This window comes from Chenopodium album, chromosome 12 (genome assembly GCF_948465745.1).
Source record: "Chenopodium album chromosome 12, dcCheAlbu1.1, whole genome shotgun sequence".
NCBI lineage: Eukaryota > Viridiplantae > Streptophyta > Magnoliopsida > Caryophyllales > Amaranthaceae > Chenopodium > Chenopodium album.
The window spans coordinates 326,063-345,192 of record NC_137845.1 but is presented as its reverse complement, the minus strand read 5'-3'; the positions used below and the strand labels follow the sequence as shown (position 1 = coordinate 345,192).

General features: G+C 35.3%; 4 protein-coding genes across 4 annotated transcripts; 3 read left to right on the top strand and 1 right to left on the bottom strand.

The window, feature by feature from the left end:
• Positions 1-75: 75 nt before the first annotated feature.
• On the top strand, positions 76-4,897 carry LOC145571449 (DEAD-box ATP-dependent RNA helicase 20-like). The gene is made up of 10 exons (XM_081630483.1): positions 76-231; positions 315-550; positions 720-899; positions 978-1,139; positions 1,369-1,523; positions 1,671-1,763; positions 2,270-2,355; positions 2,449-2,675; positions 3,973-4,206; positions 4,568-4,897. Exons 1-10 carry the CDS (start codon positions 176-178, stop codon positions 4,618-4,620), a joined length of 1,482 nt encoding a protein of 493 aa, XP_081486609.1. The 5' UTR covers positions 76-175; the 3' UTR covers positions 4,621-4,897.
• Positions 4,898-5,572: 675 nt separating this feature from the next.
• Positions 5,573-8,083, top strand: LOC145572725 (uncharacterized). Its single transcript, XM_081631698.1, has 7 exons — positions 5,573-5,613; positions 5,743-5,875; positions 6,024-6,127; positions 6,237-6,408; positions 6,502-6,642; positions 6,961-7,911; positions 8,063-8,083. The coding sequence occupies exons 1-7, from the start codon at positions 5,573-5,575 to the stop codon at positions 8,081-8,083; spliced, it is 1,563 nt and encodes a 520-aa protein (XP_081487824.1).
• Positions 8,084-8,202: 119 nt separating this feature from the next.
• On the bottom strand, positions 8,203-11,421 carry LOC145571448 (palmitoyl-acyl carrier protein thioesterase, chloroplastic-like). Its single transcript, XM_081630482.1, has 7 exons — positions 11,022-11,421; positions 10,647-10,781; positions 10,277-10,410; positions 9,311-9,424; positions 9,009-9,189; positions 8,865-8,933; positions 8,203-8,760 (listed from the first exon to the last, which is right to left on the bottom strand). The coding sequence occupies exons 1-7, from the start codon at positions 11,217-11,219 to the stop codon at positions 8,536-8,538; spliced, it is 1,056 nt and encodes a 351-aa protein (XP_081486608.1). The 5' UTR covers positions 11,220-11,421; the 3' UTR covers positions 8,203-8,535.
• An 836-nt stretch (positions 11,422-12,257) lies between these two features.
• LOC145571447 (uncharacterized) lies at positions 12,258-17,195 on the top strand. Its single transcript, XM_081630481.1, has 7 exons — positions 12,258-12,508; positions 13,342-13,466; positions 14,309-14,398; positions 14,995-15,047; positions 15,544-15,646; positions 16,382-16,487; positions 16,847-17,195. Exons 1-7 carry the CDS (start codon positions 12,289-12,291, stop codon positions 17,011-17,013), a joined length of 864 nt encoding a protein of 287 aa, XP_081486607.1. The 5' UTR covers positions 12,258-12,288; the 3' UTR covers positions 17,014-17,195.
• Positions 17,196-19,130: the final 1,935 nt, after the last annotated feature.

Here is a 19,130-nt window from a genome sequence, read left to right as displayed (position 1 = left end):
ACAAACTAGAGTCGGGTTTGACTAGAGCAAGCTTGGTATATTAATCTCACAAGATGGCTAGACTGAAAGTATATCTGGAATAACCGCAGACAAACGAAAAATCTTGAATAAAACCTCGTCTCTTTTTGGACTGCGTCTTCATTCTTCATCTCTCTCCTCCATTATCACACAAATAATGAGCCGTTACGATTCTCGCTCTACTGACCCTAGTTCCTACCGCGACCGGCGCAGGTTTCTCTTCTTCCCCAATTCCTTAACCTAGAATCACAATTGATTTCATCTAATTGTTGATTTTCCAATGGTGGTTTTTGCAGTGATTACGGAAGTTCAACTGGCGAATATGGTCGAAGTGGAGCGCCCTCTTCGCCGCCGCGGAAGGTGGATTTGGATGGGTTGACGCCTTTTGAGAAGAATTTCTATGTGGAATCTTCGTCTGTCGCCGCCATGACTGATAGCGAGGTTGAAGAGTATCGCAAACTTAGGGAGATTACTGTCGAGGGTCGCGATGTTCCCAAACCTATCAAACATTTCTCCGATATCGGTTTCCCAGGTCTCCCATTATTGTTATTGTTATGATTGTTTCTATTATACACCCGTCTAAAGCATTTCAGCTATTCTAGGTTTTCTGTCTTTGGATAACAATCAGATCTTGCCTCTTGCTGAGCTTTACAAACTGGATTTACAGAGATTGCAATTTTGACTTATAAATTCAACTGCAGATTATGTCATGGAAGAGGTTAAGAAAGCTGGGTTTGCTGAACCCACTGCTATTCAAGCTCAAGGATGGCCAATGGCCCTAAAGGGTCGTGATCTTATTGGCCTTGCTGAAACAGGATCAGGGAAAACACTTGCCTACTTGCTACCTGCTATTGTACATGTCAATGCTCAGCCAATTTTATGTAAGCATGCTTCCCTTTCAGTCTAATACTGTAGTATAATTTTTAAAGTTTGAAACTTGAATTTGTGTCATTCATCAGCTCCTGGTGATGGTCCAATTGTGTTAGTTCTGGCTCCAACTAGGGAACTTGCTGTACAAATACAACAAGAAGCCACTAAGTTTGGCACTTCATCAAGGATTAAAAATACGTGCATATATGGCGGGGTTCCTAAGGGACCTCAAGTTCGTGATCTCCAGAAAGGTAGGTGCTGCTTGAGTTTCACATCACTTTGTCCATCAAAGGGAGGGGACAAGGATATTTCAGATGCTTTCCTATCATATTGCGACTTTCGTCATCTCCGCTACTTGTTTTAGGTGCTACTCATATTCATTACATTGATTTTTTTTTTTTTTTTTATTATTGCGTTAAGGAATCTGATCATTTAATTGGTCGGGTCTCTTACACATAAACTTGTACTGTTTCTCTGCAGGTGTCGAGATAGTAATTGCAACACCTGGAAGGTTGATTGATATGTTGGAATCTAACCATACAAATCTGCGTAGGGTGACCTATCTTGTGTTGGATGAGGCAGATCGAATGCTTGACATGGGCTTTGAACCCCAGATTCGCAAAATTGTTACTCAGGTATGTCAGATTACTACTTGTATCTCTAAACTTCTTGTTCTAAATTAGTGTCCTCAGATGTTGCCCAGCTGACTAGACAACAAGTGGTAACTTGATAAACTTCATTTTTGGTAGACATGATTTTGACATTTTCTTATCTCAATGCAGATCCGACCTGACCGTCAAACACTATACTGGAGTGCCACCTGGCCAAAGGAGGTTGAACAATTAGCTAGGAAGTTTCTGCATGATGCATACAAGGTAAGAATGTATGATTTGATTTTCCATAATGATTTTATAATTGTGGCTGGAAACCACCTGGGGATGTCATTAAAAACTGATGAATCCCGTAAAGTTGATCTAGGTGAATTACTGGGATTTGAAATGAAAGAATTAAAATTAAAAATATAGTTCACTTTGAAAGTAGGTGGGTTTTTGGTACTACAAAGTATCAAAAATGAGTCGGCTTCATACCAAAAAAAAAAAAAAAAGAGAAGAATTTCTTGGTTCCATTGAATTATATTATTGTTATTTATGAAATAATCCCGCTTCCCCCGCTCCCATGTTTTGTTTTGAGCTAACTGATGATGCTTGTTGAAGATATCAGATATCTTAACAGATGAATAATAGTTCCGTTATTTTATGAAGTGGTTTTGCTCTAGTTTGTTCTTGTGGATGTACCTTGTTTTAAATCTTGCCTCATGTCATCCTGTTTCAAAAATGTAGAAAGAGAGACTATTAAGTAGCTTTTTGTTGGGCATCTGTAGGTGATCATTGGCTCTCTAGACTTAAAGGCTAATCATGCTATTCGTCAGATTGTGGAGATCGTCTCTGAGAATCAGAAGTATAAGAAGTAAGGAGACCACTTATCCTTTTATAATCTCAGCTTAAATACTTGGCTTTTGACAATGGCTGCTGCCTGGGGCTTTCTTGCAATTTGTTCTAGACTAGTGGATCTCCTGGAGGACATAATGGATGGAAGCCGGATATTGGTATTTATGGACACTAAGAAGGGCTGTGATCAGATTACACGGCAGCTTCGAATGGATGGCTGGCCTGCTCTTTCGATTCACGGGGATAAGAGCCAAGCAGAAAGGGATTGGGTGCTATCAGAGTTTAAATCTGGCAAGAGTCCTATAATGACTGCTACAGATGTTGCGGCTCGTGGTCTTGGTATGTTTCTTCATGCATATGCTATAATGTTTTGAACCATCCAATTATTGATATTTTACTACAGTATTTCCCATATTTCTTGACTGAAAGGCTTGGAGCGAAGGACAATTGATGAGCATATTATATTGTTGTTGTTTAGAAGTATAGAAGGAAAGCTATATATGTTCTGCATCACCTATTCACAGTCTATACAAACAAAATTAGCTGTGCCCATAAGCCCATAACTGGTCTCGGAGTCTTAACTTAAGCAATAGACACTTTGCTTTTAGTTTCTTGATTGAACTGGCTCTCCTATTTTCTTGTTTAAATTTATGACTAAATGTGGTACTCCTAACCTCTTGATGCCTACATTAAAGGCTTGTAGCTCCTTCTTTTTTAATTAAAGGCTAGCAAACACATATAATTACCAATATACTATTGCTCACTAGTCAAATGGAAATCTAGATTTGAGCTATGTAATAAGCTCTCTGCAAACAAAATCAGAGCTGATACTCGGAGCTGGTTATGAGGTCAAATATCCAGAACTGTGATTTCTTATCAAAAGTAGCCAGATACAAATTTACATTGTATGCCTGGTGGGTGCAATCAACAGAAAGTTTAAAATAATTGAATACTGCTGATAACAATGAGGACTTATTTGGCAATTATTCGACTTTTTATTTGCTCTGAGTATGTCACTAGCTAAATTATACCATGTTTGAAATATTTCACGTGCTACTAACAATCTGCCAGGGGACTTTGTGTTCCCCTCTTATGATTTATCTCAGAAAGATGCACAAGTTGTCTACACAAGCTATGTGGTATGTCATGTGTGAATGTGTGATGCTGTGATTCTTTGATGTGGTTTCCAATTGTCATCAGTTCTGCTCTCCACAATTACAAATTAAGATAAAGAAGGAAATATACTGTTTTTATTGCCTAACTGTGAACTTGGATGAAACTTTTATTCTGCTGTGCTCAAGTAACGTAGCTATAGTTTCAAAGTGCTTTTTATAATTTTTTTTTTTTTTTTAAATATGTATACAAATATCCTAATTTCTTATCCCTTGTTGTATGCCCTCTGTCCCTTCTTGGGAGATGAACCTGTCAACCAGTTTTCTCATTGGGTCGTCCCTTTGAGTTTGCCCCTTTACCATGCTGACCATAGGAGACCACTACATACAATGTGTTTGGTCCCATCAGTTTTCTCTCTCATTAAATCCACCCGAGCCAAGAGAAAAAACTTAATATCTCCTCTAGGGCAAAACGGAGAAAGTTTTTCTTAGTACTTACAATATTCTAATTTGGTCTGTGGCAGATGTGAAAGATGTGAAATATGTGATCAACTATGATTTCCCTGGTTCACTTGAAGACTATGTTCACCGTATTGGTAGAACAGGGAGGGCTGGGGCCAAAGGAACAGCATACTCTTTTTTTACAGCAGCAAATGCCCGATTTGCGAAGGAACTTATTGCCATTCTCGAGGAAGCTGGACAGAAAGTCAATCCTGAGCTTGCTGCTATGGGTAAAGGAGCTCCACCTCCTTTAGCTGGTAAGTTTTTTGTAATGAGTCGAGTACTTATTCATCTACTAATCGTGAAAACTGCTATAGACTTGGTTCCACTACAACGCATTTGGATCTTGGGTTGTGATTAGTCTTCTGATAGTTAGGTGAATTAACAGCAGCCATGGTTAATTTTAATAGTTAATTATTGGAGAATTTGAAATTTTCAATGATATTCAATTTTTTGTTGAAATTGATGAAGGCTTTTTCTCTTGTCTGATTTAACTTATCTGATGGAAATTAATCTCATACTCCTGTTATCCTGTAGCAATATTATTGCAATGTTGGAACTTATTTTGTTTTCTGCATCGCAGCAAATATCTCACAGTTTTTCTGATATCTGCCTCAGGTGGTATCCCAGAGCGAAGGAGCCGGTACAGTACTGGTCGGTCCTGGAGCTAATGGAGAGGTTACATGAAGGGACATGATATTTATACTCCGCCACCTCAACTTACGTGTGTAGTTTCCTTTAGCATTTACCCAGCTTCTGTAATCTTTTGCTGGATGAGACTAGGAATAGTGCTTCAAATGACTTTGAATGGTTATGGAGTATACTGATAGTTTCTTTTAAATTAACGTTGTGCAACAGTGGCTAATATTTGTCTGTAGAAGTAATACCGATAGTATCACATTTTCAGCGGAGATACTTGTATTTGAGAATCAAGAGTAGTTCTTGGCTTCTTGCTATCTTAAATTTATAGTTTATTTAGCAACCAAACACTCCACTGATTCAATTATGTATCCAAATGTGTGCTACTAGTTGCTGCACTGCTACTAATCTACTCTTAACGTCACACCTAAACAAAGATGGCCTAATTAAGACGGAGTCCTCTGTTAGTTGCTGTAGTGAAGATCGACTGGGGTAAAAAGCAATAAACCTAGAAAACGCAGCTACGCCATGACTGCCAGCCACCATCTCAATGAACATCTGACCATCTTCATCATCGTCATCCGATACCTAAATCAATAACAAAGCATGGTAAACTGATTATTGACTGAATCAAGATTGGTGTAGAAGGGCAAAGGAAGTTACCAAAATATATGTACTCGAATAATTACTACTCCTACCAAACTCGTTAAATAAAAAAAGTTATTACCAAACATGCATTAAGTGTCATCAAGCATAGGTTATTAATTAAAAATATCCGCCATATTCCTCATGAAAATGAAACGTGGGTTGACTAAATTAGCAATTTTCCTCTAGTGATTAACGTGGGTAGGCGGTTACTCTAGATTAACCACTTCTTAAATATAGTAATTAAAATAAAGGTTCAATTCTTAATTTCACCATTAAAACTAAGTTATTAGCTTATGCTTTGATAATATTCTCAATTAGAATTGAGAGTTTAGAAACATGTTTGACATCGTTTTTGGATGGAGAAAAGCTTCTAAGTGGTAATTTTGATAGTTAATACACTTTGCATTATCGTATTGATATGATTTGCTTAAATGTTTTTGTAGTTTCCAATTATTCACCTTTTTATTTTCTCTTAGACACTATTTATTTGTGATATCATTTTTCAGTAAGAAATTGATCAAGAGAGTTCAATGTCGACTGAAGCTTCTAAGAAGCAAAAGATTTGCTATCATCCAGCATTTAAGAGAAGACATTGCTCAGCTTTGGAAGAATGGATATCAGCACATTGCCTACAACAGGGTAAATTTCTGCTTATTTTATCGAGTCAGTTTGATATTGCTCGGATTTGTTCACAACACTTGCTAGCATTACATAATATTACTAGTCTTGGTTTGTACGAGCTGAGTATTCAAATTCAATTATGAATTTCTCATCTATTTTTATGCAGCTAGACCAATTATGCATAGATGAGGATATGATGTTAGTGTATCAGCTATTGGATCAATTTTCCGAGTTCATAATACTCAACCTTTCGTACATTCGTAGACACAAGTATGTTATGTAGCTCAATTATTTGTCCTGTTTCCTGTAGTAAGATATCTCAAAATATTAATTGGTGGTATATAGCATCACATTAATTGCCCTTGATATGATTTTGAAGGGACCTTTCTAAGGATGTGCACGAGGCTGTTTCGACCCTCATATTTGCCTCAGTTAGATGTGGTGATCTTCCGGAGCTTAGGCTTGTCAGGAAGCTCTTCGAGGAGCATTATGGCCAGAATATTATAGTTGCTGCAGTGGAATTGCACCCTGGAAACTTTGTAAACATTCAGGTCTGCTACATTTCTCTAGTTTGCTTACCTTGCTTTTGTTTGAGTAGTGTTATTAGAGCAATTCAGCATTACATTGTTTGGTCGAAACTGCAGGTAAGGGACAAGCTGACCATACAATCAGTTTCAGAAGATGTAAAGAACAGATTGTTGGATGAAATACTCAAAGTTTCTCTCTTCAAACCAGGGCTATTAGCCCTTGAATACAAGCCAGATTCTCAAGTTCAATCCTCAAAGGTACGACAATTACTACCTCTGTTTCACATTAGCTGTGTATTATTTGTGAAACATAAAAAGTTCTAAGTTGTAACTAATATGTAACGGTGGTAGTAATTATAAATTACATGATCACGAGCACTTATAGAACACTTTCGAGTACATTTTAGTCCAATCCTGTATTAAAATTTGATCGTTTGGGTATATGTAAAGGTAATTGGGATTTTTCTAACATAATAGGATGGTAGTTTAGATTATAATTGGACTTCTAAAACCACTCCTAGGATCAACTTGGAGTTGTTCATGTAATCGCCAAGCTAAGCATGATGTTCACTGCAGGCTATTGAATTGTATGAAGCTCAAGGGAAAGATAGTAGTGTCAATAAAAACTGTGACAGTACTTCCACTAGCCGTTCAATTGTGCTGCAGTCTTACCCTTCTATTGCAGAGGCTCCGAAAGAAGCAAAAGTGCACAGCTTTGCGCTACTGAGTACTCCTTATAGTGAGTGTGAAACTGGTGCTATTCAAGTAATTAAATCAGAACAGACAGGAAACGCTGCAGGCAGTGGCTGTTCTTCAATTGATCATCAGTACACTGATCAGGATTCAGTGATTTACCTGGAAGACATACAGGAGTTCAAGTCACCTACCAAACAAAGAAACAGCATGCACTGTCTGGATCAGGATCAAAGATTCTTCGTGTTTAGATCTTCATCGTTGTATGACAAACACAACGATAAATTAGCTAGGAAAAGGATAAGGTGGGGATCAGAATCTACAGAGACTCAGATTGTAGAAGACAAATGTGAGAATTGTTACAGTTATAAGTCTGATAACCGGAGGAAGTATCAGAGAAAAGAGGAATTCGAGCAAATAGAGAAATTTTATTCACTTGAACAGGGCTGTAGGAAGCTTGAATCAAGATGTAGCTTACATCAACCATGCTATTTTTACACCAATAACAGCAATAATGCAAATTATCAAGGTAAAGAAATCCAAGCAATGGATTTGCCTCAAACACCCTTGAAGTTAGATTATATGGATACCCTTTTACCGAGTAAGAGTAGGGCTCTCAAGAGCTATGTAAGGGCTGCAACGATGCCTCAGAGTCGTGAAATGGTGATAAAGAGTTGTACAGAAATGTCTCGATCGAATTCTTTGCCAGTACAGATGAATTACTCTTCTTGGAAGCATGTACACCCGAAGTTGCCAGATTATGATGAGATAGAAGCTAAGTTTAGGGCACTTAAGAAAGCTCATCAACTAAACAAGAGTACAAGACCCTTGAAAGTGCCTGCACCTTTAATCCCATTAATTTTATTGTTTACTTTTCTTAGTTTTCATATTAGTCTAGTTAGTTAGTTGATTGGCTTGCAGTTTTTTACACACTAGCTCTCTAAGCATCCCTTGCTTCCTGTTTTCTGATTTTTTGCAATTTCAGATATTTGAGTCATTGACTTAATATCCGCAACTTTGACATACAGTTATTATCTTATCAAAATAACAAAATCAAAATAACAGTGTAAACCAAAATAGCATGAAAGTATAATGAAAAGACAATTAACCAGGATCATTATCTGAGTCTAGTGTTCGTAACCTTATCAAAATCATATATAGTGTCAAGGATCTGACATAAATATTTGATGTGAAATGAGGCATCCAACCTAATAACATAGTTAAGCATTCACGAGTCGCAACTCAGAAGCCAGTGCTAACATTGGTCTTAATCTGAAACTAATAAAAGCGACGAAGTTGAGTACATAGGTACATATGAAACTAATTTAGGTAGGGGTGGTTCTAGTGGTCCTAAAATAAACCATCCCTAATGTCACATGATTCATCAGTTGTTTTAAGGAATTCGTTATGAACTTGTGATGAATGCATCCCAACCCCCTTTAAAAAAAAAAAACGCAATTAATTCATTGATTTACACTCTATCTTACTGGACTTCCTCCATAGGGTTCTAGCTCTTGCAACTTCATTTCCATTTTCCAGACGAAGTAAATGATAATACTCATTAGGGACTTCATTAGATGCACCTGAAAGAGATTGCAGCACACTATTTCTCCCACATTCCCTCCTATACTCCAAAGTAAACGCGCTGAGTTCATAATTCTCCCTCACTGCTTCTGGGGTTCCCTGCATCATTATTGTAATTCAGTCATGAAATTATTGATACCATTACCATCTATATCTAAAGGGCTATATTCTCATGATCAATATAATATACTCGTAGCATTTACCTCTAGAATCCAGCTTATGTACTTGACATTATTCACATGCTGATTGGGATCCAAGTCGAACCATAAAGGCTGCAATTTGTTAAAATAAGATCAATAAAAACATACTTGTGAATAAAAAGACTTGTTCTTAAATAAGAATGATACCTTAATTCCTCTAAGGATATAATCCGCCTTATCTTCATCAAGTTTTTGTAATTTCCTGAGTTTATCATCAACATTTAAAGGGGGATCAAGATAATCTTTTACATAAGGATCTCCACTTGCTTTGATCTCCTCTGGAATTCTTGAAAGCCGCCTCGTTTTCTCATTAATCATCACAAATTCACTATGTTTTATTTGCGTATTCATCAAGATTCATAACTTAGTTAAGAACTTGTCATTGTTCAGTCTAATTAATTTATAAGTTAATTATTAAACTTTCTACTTAATTAAGGTTTGGAAAAAACCTGTCAACTCGCATGATCTTGGTTCCTGTATTTGCATCAGTTAGTCTTGAGCTACAAGTGAGACAATGTTTTGTCAAGCCTGAACACCAAGTCTCTACTTGAACAATGTCTCCCCTGCCAATGGCTCCAATCAATATTAACTTCCAAGTAATTACAAATGTGGTCCACGATCACCACGTCATTTGTACGTATATGATAAATAAATGTAACTTAACATTTTCCAAAATTTGTTAATTTTATACCAAGGTAAAATGAAGCATCCTAAAATAAAACTACACACCCTTTTTTATTGTTTATAATTTCAACCATAGTATAAATTCATATCATGTTATTTGTTTTTCTTAGGGTCTGTACTGTTCTGATTTACTGAACTGATCTGAATTGAAATTTTATGAAAGAAGGAAATTAGGAAATGAATTGAACTCAACTAATTGGAGTTGAATTAATTTACTATGTTAGTGCGGTGACTCGGTGAGTGATGCAAATTTCCTGCTTCAATTTGTTGATGAAGACAATCAATGACATGTGTATTGAGTGCTTGGTACGATCTAACACATTCCATTAAATTGGTAGGTGGAGCGTAAAATAGTACATTGAAGTTCCGAAAATTTTAAATTTATGCAAGAAGAACAACTTCTTCTGGTGGTTAGAATATTTATGGTAACAATTCTTTCAAGTACACATGTAGTATACTATTCAAAATAAAGTACACATGTAGTATTATTGTATTAATTTGAACACTTAATATGATGTAATCATAGCAAAAAAAAAAAAAAAAAAAAATGATGTTATCATAGCACGCATAAGAAATTTACATGGGTTATAATCATGGATTAGTTAAAATAATACTCCTTTCGTCACTATTTGTTGTAACTATTATCATTTTGAAGAAATCAAAGTAGAAACAATAGATAGAGATGGAGTAAATGTTTAGTTAAGAGTAATATTAACGTAATAAAGACATACCATGAAGGGTAAGAATCAACTTCAACTTGCATTCTTCCAATCACCCAAATTAGATTTCGACTAGTCATCTCCTTTGACACTCCAAATCCTTCTACCCTTAATCCCGAACTTTGAAACAAATTTAAACCAGTTTCCTGCAATGAATCATTCATTTTTATTAGAACAATAAATCATCCATATCATATGACCAGTTTTTTTTTTTTTTTTTTTTTTTTTTTTTTTTTCCGAACATTCTAAAATAGTATATGAGCCGGCATGAGGCAATGATGTGTTTTTATGTAACGCAATTCTACTAACACTATGTTTATAATGGGTATTTATATGATTATTGCCAACTTTGAAAAACTACAGAAAAGTAAAAACAACAAACCTGTGTATAATTTAGCAAAGCCTCTAAAGAAGCCTTTTCATGGATATCAAGCTCATACAATCTAACCAAGAAGTTTTGACCCACCACGTAACCATCTTGTGTAAACCTTCTTTTTTCCAATTCATGATTCACAGTCTACAAAAAAATAAAACAGTCTATTATAAATAACCCTGTAAAAATCTAACGCGTCCTCCTTAACTATTAGAGGTAGAACGTGCGTGACAAACATTAACAATCCAATCAGCAACACGATTAGCCTCACGTCACAACATGTTAGATATAAAATATATTGAATCAAAATAAAATTACTCTACCTTGCTAATCCACTTAAAGCTAGCTTAGCTTAGCATAAAATAGAAGTACATATATACATACCTTCCCAAAATTGTTGATCTTCAAAGGGTCTTGAAAGTTATCAACCTTAACTTGCAATCTTGTAACACGGGAAGGTAAACTTGTACCAAAATTGTAAAGGTTTATGGCATTGTTATTATCGATTGATCTTCCTCTCATTAACTTTGATGGAGGCACCATTAATGGAAAGCTTGACAAAACACCTGAAATTGTAGGCATTATGATTATTATCTTAGATGATCATATAATATAAAGCTTTCCCACCTAAAATATTATGGTTTATATAATTGTAAGGTGTTTTGATCTTTGCAACTAAAAAAAAAAAAGTTGTGTTTATGACTAGTAAAATAAACTTAATATTCTCCTAAAAGAAGTATGGCTTTTGAAGCTCCTCTTGTTTGTAGGTGTTGAGGATATTTCAGTAGGAAGTTTGATAAATTTGGTTCATGTCATTAATAAAGTGAGGCAATGCAAGTAACACTGACATTTGTCATTACTCATTACTCTTGTGCCAGAAAGTCCTTTCTTTTCTGAATATCACTTACCCAACACATTTAATGAAGCTACCCATTTGTTTTAACCATTATCAACTTATCTTTTATACTCTCTTCATTTCTAATTGTTATTACAATATATAAATTTACTCTCTTCGTGTGTAATTGTTTGCCTATTTTCTTTTTCTAAGTCACAATTTATTAACTTTAACTAAATCCTTATTCAATTATACAAAAAAATAAAGTTACTTGGGATTTTGATAGTTTATTAGGGGACATGTTTCAAACTATTCACTTTTTTTTTTTTTTTAAGAATTCAAACTACTCACTTAAAGATAAAGTAAATGGTGTAAACTATTACATCATCCGTTTCAGAATAATTGACACACTTTGAATTTTTACATTATTTTTTTTATTAACTTAGGTCATATATTTATACAAAAATAAAAAAATTAAAAAATTCAAAGATTATCATATAATATGTTGTTAAATTAATATAGCTTCACAATATCAAATATTTTTACCTAGGTATATTTTCATAAATCAATGGTTAAACATCAACGTTGATATGTGTATCTGGTCCAAACGAGTCAATTACTCCGGGTTTTGTAACCGAAGGAATAATAACGAAGAAAATAGTTGATTGGCCCGATAATTTACCAAGGGCAAGGAGACAAAGGGTTCTAAAAATTATCGGACCAACACATAAAAAACTACAAAAGCCCAATTTTTTTTTTTTTTTTTTTTAAAGGAAGCCCAAAAAGTTCCAATAAGTGTAAAGCTTAATTTCGTTGATGATAAAGAATAAAAGATTGAAAATTCTAACAAAAATGGCGTTAGCAAGCTCAAGAGTGCTCCTGGTGCGAGCATCATGGGATACTCAAGAAAGACTGCCTTACAATCCCAATTTTATTTCTTCTCGCAAACTCAAGAAATCCCGAAACAAGCGGAGTTCCCGTTTAAAGATTGATGTTGATAATCTTCTTAAGCTCGACCCTAAAACCCCTCAAAATGGTATTAAAGACTTTTTTTTTTTTGCACTTTTATCTCTTTATTGATTTAATTTTTAGTTAAAACGTGTAAATTTCATCTGGGTTATGGTAAATTTGATGTATGATTTAAGAATTTTAATGTTAATGGAAGTTTGAGTTGTTGAGTTAATCTGTTGCTTAATGTGATAATGATTGGTTTTATATGATATTCGAGTGTGTTTTTCATCTGGGTGTGGATAATTTTGGTGTATGTTCTAGAAATAACAGTGATAGTGATTATAAGGGTATGTTGTTTTTGTGAGTTTCTGGGTTAAATTTGTTGCTAAACATACTAGTATATTCTTTCCTTTTGGTTGGCCAGGGAGAAACTTTTCCATCTTGTTTTGGAAATTTCTTATGAATGTTTAAGTATATTTTAGTTTAGGGTTGAATGATGGAAAAAAACAACTAAGGCAAGGAAATGTGTGACACTTAATATTCACTCTAATTTCCTATGTTACAATCTAAATGATGGAAATTGTGTAAAGGACTTAAGGACTTACTATTCACTAGTTCACCACGTTTATCAATCAAACAAGTGAAAACTAGTTATATTCTCGGCTGTGCCTTTCGATGGTTTTGAAAAGATTCACGGACATAGTATGGATTTCATACTTTGCTCATACAATGAAGTATACATAAGGATTTTTATGTCATTTCTTTAATTATTTTGGTGAATGTTCTAAGATATTCGAAGATTCTGATGATGAAAATATGCTGCTCTTCAAATGGATGTTGAGTTTTGTGGGGAGGTGGTGTTTGATAAATGTCATCCATTATATTGAATTTTATGGTTTACGATTGTCTTATAAACAGTTAGCTTGGAGGGGCAGGCATACTTGGGTTATGAGAGATGGTTGCCAAGCCCGCCAAAGGTGGAGAAACCTCGGTCTTCACACAATGCGGCTTCCTTGGCATTTATTGGAGACTGTATATATGAGGTATGCCTTTTACTTTATAAAAATTGTACGAATGAAGTTGAGCATGATTAAGCTTTACCTATTTTTGTGTATGTTAATAATCCATGTGAACACATTGCATTCCATAATTATTAATGTTTTTAGTTGTTGATATATAAGGTTGCATAGCATACAGATGATAGAAAGTGTGTACAGCTGATATTATTAAAATGTAATGCTCAATGTGCTGGGATTGCTTGAAACATTATGGGATTTCATATATCACTAAAGAGTATAGTGATAACCGATGGCTTCTTTTAGGTGAACAATGTTGTGTGGTAAGTATGGCAGGAAGCTCGTACCAATTTATCTGCCATGCATTAGCTTTTTATTAATCCCTTAAGTCACTTTATATGCCATTTGGCAAGGGAAATGAGACGAAGGGAAGTATAATTAATCCTTCTGGACTGGAGGTAAAGGCTATGCTGCAATCGTGGAGTTCCTCATAAATAGATGGAGGTTCTGTTTTACGGAGATGTGTGAGGGGTGTTGTGTGTGTGTGTGTGTGTGGGGGGGGGGGGTAATAATTTGGTGAATGCTTGGGAGCTTGGTCTATTAGGTCAGGCTTTGGAGAGTTCTATGAATTTAAGTTAGTCCTTACTTCCTCGGGCTTCACTCCTACAATTCTATTTGATTGTATAATGCACACAAACAACATTGCCTATCCCATATGAGGATTATTGGCTTTTAAACTGTTTGCATTAGCTTCAAATTGCTTGGTCTTATTATTCTACCATTGCTAGGGTATGAAGTTAAAAATTTTTAACTTCTGTCAAATTACCATTAACTTCTTCGCTCACTATTTATTTATTTGAGATATGCAGTTGTATGCGCGGAGGCATTTCTTAACACCTGCACTGAATATTGAGGACTACAATGATAGTGTGATGGAAGTAGTACGCTGTGAGGCACAGGTCTGTCATTGTTGCATTTTGAAACAGAATCTTAAATTTGTGGGTGTTTGGCTCATCTAGATAATAAAAACGCTGCTTCTATCAGCCTCTCCGAGTCTCTTCTATATAGTAAAAGTGAATCATCTTATCCTTTACGAACTTGTTCGAGTTCTTATTTTCAATTGTATATCTCAAAAAAATCTAGATCATGATAGTAGTGTGTCCTATAATTTAGTTGATGAAATTATGAAATACTCTGTATATGAGATGGGTTTTTAGGAAAAAGTCAAGTCCCAACCTTTACCTCAGCAGCATTTTCTTTCTATTTAAGTCATCTGCGAAATGCCATTAGAACTTCTTCCATTCTCTTAAGTTGTCCTTTGATAAGCATAGTAATGAGGACAGGGGTGTTTAATTCTATTTGGACACCTTTGAGCCTAGGACTAAGTATGTATTAGATCAGTGTGATTTTATTTCTAAATGTGACTGGCTATTATGGAATTGAGCTTACCGTCCTAACTTTGTTGTACTTTAGGACTTATATTTTAGATGTAAAATATATTGTAGCTTTTTTTGTCTAGATCTAATGTTTGGTATGATTGGTTGCAACTTTTCAGGATGCCCTTCTTCAGAAACTTAGTAATGCAGATTTTTTGTCAGAAGAAGAAAGGTATCTTCTTATTCATTGACTTTTCGTCTGTACTAGATGTAATAGGAATGGCAATCTGCATTGCATGCTGGTTCACTGAAATGTCATGACTCGAGCTGGCTTCACTCCTTGAGTATAAAAATCCTTGTAAGCCAAAGAGGTGATGAGGACCAAGAGTCTTATGTGGAGTCAAACTCTCTCTTTCCATGCTGTCTGGATCTGTTATGTGACCAACTCCTCCATAGATTATTTAATTTTCACATTGATCTTAACATCTTATTACAAGAGTAGTTGGACCTTAGAACTTCCATTAGAAAGGCAGAGCCCCTGGTCCACATAATGCCCGATATTACATCCGTAGCACATTATGTATTTTTTAATTGCTTGATATAACTGTCACTGTACTCACAGATGAATATACTGCTTGTGTCTTGATTCTTGAAGCACCGTTAAGTATTACTTTGATCTCCAGTTCCTTCATGTTCTAATATTGCATTTGACTCTTTGGAATTGATAGGGATGTTCTACGGTGGGGAAGGAACACTCCTTCATCTAAAAATCGTTCTACAAAACGTGCTGGTGTAGCAGTTTATAGCAGAGCTTCATCTTTGGAAACACTGGTCAGTTACTGCACATTATATTGTTCAGATATCACAGCACGGAATAAATATTCTTCTTATGAGTATTTTAACTTTTTTGCTTCGCGTCATATCCCTGCTCTCAGTTCTGTTTATATATCAGCGTATGGAAAAATTTGTCTTGTCACATGTGGATTTAAACTTTGTTACTTCTTGCCATACCACATGGAGCAAAACCAAGAATTCATAGAAGGGTCAAGGGGTGGAAATATTTGTATATGTTCTAAGATGAAGTAGACCTGCGCTTGAGTTATGCATGCTCTAGTCAGCAGTTAGATTGATTCGTTGAGGTGTCAAGTCACTTTCAGGAGCCCGGTAGTTAATGATGATTTTCTTAGAATGAATTTGGGGTTCATAAGGAATTTCTTAGAATAAATTTGTCTTGACTAGTTAATGAGGACTTTGTTTACATTTGGTTTGACAGACTCTTCTGGTTGCACTAAGTAGGATCGATAACTGGTAGTAGTTGTGTTTGACTGTTTGGTATTGTGAATTTAAAAATGGACATTTAATGTAGATAATCTACTGTTATATTCCCTGCCACCTGTTTTACTAGTAGGTATGTGTGAGTATTAGACTCGGCTGAGTAATAAGTAAAATCCATGTTCTTGATACAAAATGATGTGTGAAGTGTCCATACCCAAAAGTTGAGGGCATTGATTGACATGGTTACATTACTAGTTCTGTTCACTTAACCAGTTGGTTGTTCTCTTGTAGATCGGTTACCTTTACCTTACCAATCCATTACGCTTGGAGGATATGATGTCATGGCTGGGATTCTCAGTTGGTTTTTCCAACCAATCAATTCTCGAGAGTGTAACTGGTAAGTTAAAAGGTTGAAAGCTCTCAGTATAATTGCATTTTGATTGACTTGTCTCTTCAAGAACATCCATTGCTGTAACATCATGCTTTGACAAATGTTACTGAGCTTTTACCATCACTTAAGTAGTGCTTTTCATCACACATCACTTCTAAAGCCTAACATGTTAAGCTGTAATACTTAACTACACTAAAATGCTTGATTTTTCTGTCTAAATACCGGCTGAAAGTAAAACTAAACTGGAAGTGGGGGATTCAAAGGGAGGGGAAGAAAACCTTTTTATGTTTATCTTGGAAGCTAAGGTGATAGTCATTTAGCCTGATGCTCTATCTGTCTAATTACTGGCTCAACACTTGTGACAGTGGAGTTGTCAAGCTTGAATCAAAAGACTGAAAAGAGACCAAGAGAGAAGAAGCCTCTACTAAGCCGATCTAAAACAGTGCCGAGCAGTGTTAATACCAAGGAAGCATTGGTAGCGTTAATAGAAAATGGTCTTGATGGTGTGGAGACATCAACAGTATTCAGTTAGATTATGACTGGTTTAATACACGATCTTAATGTAAACAAATTATAATTGTTTGAAGTGTATAGGCAATAGGCGTATGGTTTGCTGGAAGTAGTATTTGCATTCATCCTCGAGATCAAGTTATATCAAACAATGATAAGTTCATGATCTACTGATATAATAACAGAAAACTATAGTAGTTGATTCTTGTTTGGCTTTATATACATATATCAATAGAATTAATAATATAAAAATGTTACTTCACATGATATAATGATTGAAAACTGTAGCCAAAGCCCAAAAGCCTAAAATTGATCATATAGAGGCATTACAAACAGAGGGCTGAGAGATGTATAGAAGTGTCTCGTAGGGGCAAGATGGTCATTTATGTGGGATTTAAATTTTGCCTTTGTAGATTCAGTGGTACAAAATACACTCTCAGTGATACAAAATATAATTTCAGTGGTATTTCAAAAATGGTTCAAATGTCTCATTAGACTGTTAAATAATACCATTAGAGCTTCACCGGTACAAATACACTCTCGGTGGTACACAATACAATTTCAGTGGTACTTACAAAAATGCTCAGTAGTATAAAATATGCTCTCAATAGTTGTGGTTCCAATTCTTTTGTTTTTTTGCACATGAAACCATTTCTGACGAAAAAATAGGTCCCACTTAGGGATTTCAGTGGGGTGGGGATGGGTCTCGGTTTGGCGGGTGGTGGGGCGGGGATGGGGATAAAAACCATACCCGCCATGTGTGATGGGGCGGGGGTGGATTTTAAGTTATACCCGCCCCGCCCCACTTCGTACCCGTCAAAATCTATATATATTTAAAAACAAAGTTATACACTTTTATACTATTTTATAAAATAATTATAATACTTTTTATTACACTTATATTATAAATAAAAATGTGTGTAATATTCAGAATGTTTTTTAAAAAAAAATTGTAATCCGTATAAATTATCTAGTTGTGTATTTGTGAGGTGGAGCTTAGGTGGGGATTAGGCGGGTCTTTGGTGGGGATTAGGTGGAGGTGGATATCCAAGTGGAGTGTGGGGCGGGGATGGTTTTGGAGTTGTACCCGCCGGAATGGAGATGAGATTTAATTTTGGACCCGCCGCGGAGATGGGGATGAAAATGTTAGGTGGGGACGGGGATGAGAAGATCAACATGAGTCCCGCCCCGCCCTATTGACATCTCTAGTCCTACTCCACTCTTTTTTCACTCTCTCTATCTCTCTCTTCCTTTCTCCCACTTTCTAGTACATTTGTTAATATTATTTTATATTGTGAGACATTTATTTTGTCTCACAACCCTACATTTATACTTTCTCGATCATATATGATTGCTCGTGTAATGATTTGTTCTTCTCTATCATTCGAAAGTATGAAATAGATTGGTTCTATTTACATGGACTACATCTCTACGAGAATTTCTTGGGCTCCAGTCTTGGAGGATTCTAATAATTCTCCTTAGTATTTCTATAATACCATCTTATACCTCCATAAAATTATATTGATATTAAGGGCCTGTTCACTTCAGCTTAATTTTAGTTAAGTTCAATTCAGTTCAGTTTCAATTAGCTAAGTTCAGTTCAACTCCTAATTTTCTTCTCTCATAAAATATTCATTTCAGCTCTATTCAATTTAATTTAGTTCAGTTCAGTTCAGTAAATGTGAACAGACCTTAATAAAATATTTTGCACATTCTTGTCAAAAACAATATAATTAAGTAGAATATTAGAAATGGCATTATGCTTCTTATCCTAATAGGTCCACCCTGATTATAAAGGAGTTGGAGATATTTCAATATTTATTTTTCCAATCAACAATTTAGATAATATTCTGAAATGAATTGGGCCCTTTTAATGGATAGGAGCATAGGACTTTTTTTTTGTTTTTGAAGAAATAGGAGCATAGGACTTAGAAGGTGCTATTGGTGAATTTCTATGATTCTTTCTACTTTTGGGCTCATTGTCCTAATTGTTTAAGATTAGAAACAAGATTATCCTTAATAGTGTTGTTCGTAGTAATTTGTATTATTTATATTTATTATTTGATTATTTGAAAATGGATTTGATTTTGCTTGGCACCATCACAGTCATAAGTTATTGGCAACTCACCAGCTAATATT